The sequence below is a fragment of the Sinocyclocheilus grahami genome, unplaced genomic scaffold (genome assembly GCF_001515645.1).
Source record: "Sinocyclocheilus grahami isolate Dianchi unplaced genomic scaffold, SAMN03320097.WGS_v1.1 scaffold462.1, whole genome shotgun sequence".
Lineage (NCBI taxonomy): Eukaryota > Metazoa > Chordata > Actinopteri > Cypriniformes > Cyprinidae > Sinocyclocheilus > Sinocyclocheilus grahami.
Genome location: NW_015505641.1, coordinates 1,911,843 through 1,918,354, shown reverse-complemented (window position 1 = coordinate 1,918,354; position 6,512 = coordinate 1,911,843). Strand labels below are relative to the sequence as shown.

At 37.8% G+C, this 6,512-nt stretch overlaps 2 protein-coding genes across 2 annotated transcripts in view; one reads left to right on the top strand and one right to left on the bottom strand.

Annotated features, from left to right (window-relative positions):
• LOC107552986 (ADM-like) lies at nt 1–2,326 on the bottom strand. The gene is made up of 4 exons (XM_016235047.1): nt 2,190–2,326; nt 1,577–1,680; nt 1,372–1,485; nt 1–1,191 (listed from the first exon to the last, which is right to left on the bottom strand). Exons 2-4 carry the CDS (start codon nt 1,666–1,668, stop codon nt 882–884), a joined length of 516 nt encoding a protein of 171 aa, XP_016090533.1. The 5' UTR covers nt 1,669–1,680; nt 2,190–2,326; the 3' UTR covers nt 1–881.
• Nucleotides 2,327–5,481: 3,155 nt separating this feature from the next.
• Nucleotides 5,482–6,512, top strand: part of LOC107552970 (myotubularin-related protein 13-like) — a 166,719-nt gene continuing 165,688 nt past the window's right edge. The window contains exon 1 of the mRNA XM_016235031.1: nt 5,482–5,615. Coding sequence (XP_016090517.1) covers nt 5,561–5,615 — 55 coding nt within the window. The 5' untranslated portion in view covers nt 5,482–5,560. The remainder of the gene's footprint in view (nt 5,616–6,512) is intronic.

The window sequence follows — 6,512 nt, the reverse complement described above, 5'->3', positions numbered from 1 at the left end:
ATCCATTTCACACACAAATAAAATAGATCCCATTTACAAATATATAATTGCATAAAAAGTGATCCTATACCACAGCTTGAGACATCCTTGACATAAATGAATAATCAATATAACGCTACCTTCAATGCCCTTATGTTTTTCCTGTACAAAAATAGCTCTATCTCTGTAAGTAGTATTAAGTAATATAAAACTAATTAAATAGTAATATCTTTGACCTTTTTTTTTCAAATATACATATACTTGCAATAAAAAATGAAATAGATTGCACATATCTCTATACAAACAACAACAACAACAATGTTCAAGTAAGTTAGAATACAATCCTTGTGGACTGGCACAGACAGTTCATATAATCAAAGGCATTCATCCTGCTTACAGTGTCCAAAAATGTGATTCCAAATTAGAAACACCTTCATTGGCATTTTATAAGTCTCTCTGTGTATTCCTTTCTAGAATCATGAATCTTTCCCTGTTGAAGTCCAAAGACTTTCTGACAGTCTCTGGACAGGAACAGCTAAACTAGAGGCTGAATTCCCACCGATAGGTTCACCAGGAGGGCAGTCCATTTGTCCCAAGAGAGGAGGTTCTGTTTTTCCCTGAGGCCAGTCTAATTCAGTGCAATGATATCTTGCTCATATCCAAGGCACACTTATTCAGTTTCTCCATCTGCATCCCCTCCTCATTTTCAACAGCTGCTGTTGTTTCTGCGCTTCTCTTTGTTGATTTCTCTTCCGAGGAAGGCAAGATTGCTCTTCCAGCCCCTGTGCTTGGAAAAGAATGCGCTGGAGAACTCTTGGCAGGAGTCTGAGGCATTTCTAGAATTTCATAGCTGGCCGGCGAGCCTCTGTCGCAGCGTCCCCAAATGCTCCCACCCCGTGCGCTCATGTCTGTCTGAGCAGCGCTTCCAGCTTGTGCAGCCGTGATTGAGAGTTTGAGCTGCTCCACACCATCCCCAGCCTGCTGCCCTCCTGTCTCAGTGTCATTACTTTCTCTGGAACGGACCTTCGCCGCCGGCCGTACCCGAAGGGATTGATCTTGTCAGCGGGTGCATTCCCGATCTTCAGCTTGTTGTTGAGGTCATGGAGACGGTGTGCCAGCACATGCACCGTGCAGGTGCCAAGCGAGCAGCCCGCTCTCCTGGACTGGTTGATGGAGTTCTTGGAGCGTTTTGTCCTTATGCTGATGCCAGTGCTGGAAAGGCAGACAAGGGAAGAGGACATTAATGCCTGCATGGAGTTCCTGAGCAATTGCTTTTAGTTGAATGTTCCTTGGTTGACAAGTTTGTACTCCAACTTCATCATGTGAAACCACACTTAACTTAGAGAAAACAATGACATACATTTTCAGCTGGTAACACTTGATAATTCTTACCTGGAATGTTGCCTTAAGTTGTCTTTGACATCGTCCGGTCTGACAAACTGGCTGTTGTCTAAAGTCCTCAGTGCAGCAAGGATCAAATCCCTTCTTGATCTCTGCAGCCGGACACTAAGTATCAAGTAGAGAAAACATGTTCATTAGAAACTTTTCAACCAGTTCCAACCCTGACTAAAAATCCTAAATCAACACATCAGCTTACCTTCTTTTCAGGTCATGTTTTGCACCGTTCACACCAGGTGCAAAGGTGGCCAGCAGGCAGCAGCAGAAGATTGACTGCAGAATCAGTTGCATCGTGACTGAAACCTTGAAGGAAAAAGCAAATGAATCATCTGTTAGATATCCACTTTGAAAGGAAGCAGCTGAAACCTGCATGCAGCTCCCCTACTCTGTGTCAACCATGCTTTGCTCACGCTTGCACAAGAGTCCAAAATCCACGCTATTTACATTCATCATGCATTTATTTACAATGTCAAACTGAGGTCGCACTTTCTATGAATAAGTAAACTTGCAACTGTGCTTCAGGTCACTGATAAGCAGTAAAAGGGACAATGATGTACAAAACAGTGGGTTTTTACAAAACACAGTGTCTTTAACTCCATCCGCACCTAATTCAAAAAATCACTCAAATTCCCTTCAAATGAGATTACGTTTTTGCCTAACAGACAGAAGCAAGTTCCCTGGCTTATAGATGCAAAACTGGGGCTCAGTTTCTTATATAACTACAGATAACCTATGCATATGAGCCTTGACCCTAAAAGAAAAGACACTGAGCAGCTAACAGAAACACATAAGCTTCCTTTAAAAATGCATACCTGTGTTGAAGTAGTCTTGGGTTGGCTTCAGAAGTCTGTGTAGAAAGTAATCCAGAGGCGTTTCACTTGCTGTTAATGCTGTTGCAGTGGTGATACTCTGCTAATAGTCTGACTCTCCACAGCAGGCGTAAGTGCATTTATACTGCAGGGAGATGGGAGGGGCATATCTAACACACTCTCTCATCCCAGCATTTCCTCTCTATAACAACCTCAATTAGAGCAAAACGAAACTGGGGATATTGATGGGTTATTGCTGAAATTACTTAATGGATTTTTATCAGAGTTTCTGGGAATAATAACCAACTGCCAATCTTGGGAATTCTTAGATTTTCTTTAAAAAATCCCAGTGTTACAATGAATTCAGTTTCTTCTATTACATTGCTCATGATTTTTAAATCTGGATGTTGGCTGGGGGTACAGCTATTATCTGACAAAGACAAAAAGACAAATCTTTAACTTGACATAAAAGTACTATTCTGCATAAAAATAATGGCCAGTGCAATCAATCTGGTTTTATATAATATAATATAATATAATATAATATAATATAATATAATATAATGTAATAATTATTTATTAAAGAAAATAATTTTTAATAGTCCAATAAGATCAGATATAAAACGGAACAGTTTTATATAACAGTACGGAAAGATTTGATCAAAGAGTTGATCTAAGACTACTAAAGTGCCTTTGAGTTACACTTGTCAGATTTTCTATGTAAGAGGTAAGACTCTCTATTTCTGAATAATAAACACAGATAACGATACATTTACATTTTTTGGGAGAATGCCCACTGACCTTCACCTAGTTTCCCCCCTCACTTTAGACTAGATCAAATTAAATTCTTCTGATAAAATGATTTCTAAAATTCATTTGTGTGATTTTTCATAGAACAGCCAACATGTGTTTCACAAAAATGTCATTAGCTCATGTTAATTACTGTGCAACCCTGATTTATCCTTATATGGGAAATCAAAGATTGCACAACATCCACACACTGACACCATCCAGTTGTTTGCTTCTCAGCCCAAATATGGTAAATATTGTTTGCCAAATCAACATATCGTAGCCATCACAAGGATTGTTGATATTTAATGAACCCATGTATGATGAGGGAACCCACAGATGCAGGTGGGACGTAGATCTTGTGTTACATGCCTAGGAATGCTACAGTTAACAATGAGTCACTAAACACCCTGATGTCATTGAGTTGTCATCTCTATGCTTCATACTGTTGTAGTTTTAGAGTGATCATGTGTAAACAGATGAAAAATAGTATGAGCAAACCATGGTATTACGATGGTAGTACCTTGTTAGATACAATAAATTACAATAATAATGGCAATCAATCTATATATCAAAGTAGCATTCATATAACAAAGCATAATCACATATATTAATAAATAGCAAAGCATTATTTTTGTAAAGGTTATGCAGCATTAAATTGTTGTACAGATAAGCTAAACAACTATCTTAGAATAGTTTATTCGTTTTTTTTTTTTTAGCAAGGTGAATTGGATTTTAGGCACTTCACATGGAAAAACACGTTATTCTTAATGAGAATAAAGAATATAAATCAATAATTTGAAATGTTTATTTTAGTTTTTCATTGAGAACTGGATGGTACAATTTCAGTAAGTTGTTTGTGAGGGTCTGTTGTAACAAATATTTAGAGTGGGACAGTGTTTAAAACTTTTTATGGTGGATTATAATACATATTTCCTCATATTCACTTTCCTGTTCTATTCTGCATAAATGAGATTATATGTGGTCCATGTGTTACCCTTCTACTGATAGCTGGTATTACTTGTTTACTAACTGAATGATGCATGGTCATCAGCTGGTCCAGAGGATCTAGATCAGGGCTGGGCAACTTCAGTCCTGCAGAGTTTAGCTCCAAACACACCTGACTGTAGCCTTCTCTTGTGTGATCTTGAAGACATTGATTAGCTTGTTCAGGTGTGTTTGATTAGGGTTGGAGCTAAACTCTGCAGGACAGTGGCCCTCCAGGACCGAAGTTGCCCTGCCCTGATCTACGTTAGGGATCAGCTGGAATACATCTCTCCCACCTGAGAAATAAATGTAAAACAAAAAGTTGTAGTGGCCAACTCTGCTTATTATTATCACATATTGTATATCAGTCATTCTTGAGACGTGGGACAAAACAGGTCCAGCAATAGTAACTGCTATTAGCTTTAAAAATATATATATATTCGATTTTAAATGTCACGAGGGATTAATAATAGAATGTATTTAACACAATTATCACCTTCAATTGAATTTTCTCATTATTATATCAAATCTGTGTTTGTTAATGTCCTCTCGCTACGTCTAAAACAGTGTGTCCACAGAGAAGGGTTCAATCATTCATATGCAATAAAATGGATAAAAATGTTTTTTTTTTAATGATGAAAAAGAGCTTGTTTTATCAAAAGCAACACTTAATCATATCTCCTATCAAAGCAAGTTTGTTTTTTTAATGACACATGCATGTTTCATAAGATTTTAAAGTTGCGTCCCCACTTTTTTGTCAACACCGTCACCGACATTCAATAAAATGTAATAAAATCAGGGAATATGAGGGGCAGCTGTCACTCTAAATTCATATTATATATAATATTATTTTGGAACTTTTACATTTACATTTGAAATACTGTGGATCATACTTTTGCATAGTCCACACTAAGACTCAATTAATAAATAAACAGTCATTCATTTTGCGTTATTATAATATTACATGGCATTATTCGCGTCAAGGAAAATCACTCCACAGTATGATTGATTGTGTGGTATGTTCATTATCGCTCGTGCAAGTGAATGCAGGACCCACGCCCAGGCACGCGAGTCCACGCAGGCGCACTGGCTCCCTCAGTGTCAAACATGGCTGTGCTTTTCAAGAAAGAAAAATGCTGAATTGTGCGTTGTGTTTGTTTTAATGCAGTAAAATTGACTGATTCAATGTATTTGATAGTTACAATTATTACAAATTCAGGTTTTCGTCACCACCGTCAGATGTGTCAAATATTTTGATAATATTTCATATTATATATAATATTATTTTGGAACTTTTACATTTACATTTGAAATACTGTGGATCATACTTTTGCATAGTCCACACTAAGACTCAATTAATAAATAAACAGTCATTCATTTTGCGTTATTATAATATTACATGGCATTATTCGCGTCAAGGAAAATATGATTGATTGTGTGGTATGTTCATTATCGCTCGTGCAAGTGAATGCAGGACCCACGCCCAGGCACGCGAGTCCACGCAGGCGCACTGGCTCCCTCAGTGTCAAACATGGCTGTGCTTTTCAAGAAAGAAAAATGCTGAATTGTGCTGCGGAATTTCGCCAAAAGAGGAAACCATGGCTAGACTGGCTGATTATTTCATAGTGGTGGGATACGACCAGGACAAGTCTGGTAAGGTGCGGTGGGTGGGTGTGTGTGTGTGTGTGTGTGTGGAGGAGTGTTGTGATTTATTTAGGCCGTTAGCAACAAGCAATACCGCTGCTGCTGTGGTTCAAGAGATTAGCAGATGGATTTCACTTTCTTTGACGTACTATAATCGGTATCAATAGGAAGTATGTGTCGGTTTTAGCAGGGAACAGCACTGGCTGTTGCTGTTTGTGCTTATGAATTAAGTAGCTAGTACGTGCTTGTGTAAACGGGAGGTTTAAAAGAATTGCCATTGCTCAATATGTATGTACAACACGGCTCATGCTAATGTTTTCATAATAGCATGCCGTATAATGTGTCTTTTATTTGATAAATGAGTGTTTTAGCACCATTCACGTACACACCTACTGTATTTGTCGCATGTACATGTAAACAGCGCGCGGTGACTCAAGCGGTTGCTTGTTACTATTTGTTTCCAAGCCACACGCATTGATCACAAGTGTTGGGGAAAGTTACTTTTAAAAGTAATGCATTACAATATTGTGTTACTCCATAAAAAAGTAACGAATTACGTTACGTTTTATGGAAAGTAATGCGTTACGTTACTTTTGCGTTACTTTTTAAATCTGGACAGGGCTTGCTTGTTTGTTTTTAAAATAAAAAAGTTCTATTTTTGGCAAATATAAAAGCCTTTCCACACCAAACGTGAAATGAATAACCTCAGGCTGAAGGGAAAGTAGATTTACGGCCGTACTGTAGAATGCAGAAGAAGAGATTTCAACACACTTCAGCAATAAAAAAAGACACTCAAATGTTTGTCTAGACTCTAGAGTAATTTGTGCTTATTAGTACGGTTGAACTGGATCATCGAAGGTCAGAAGCAAAGACATTGGTTAATAGAATGGGATTAAATACATAAAG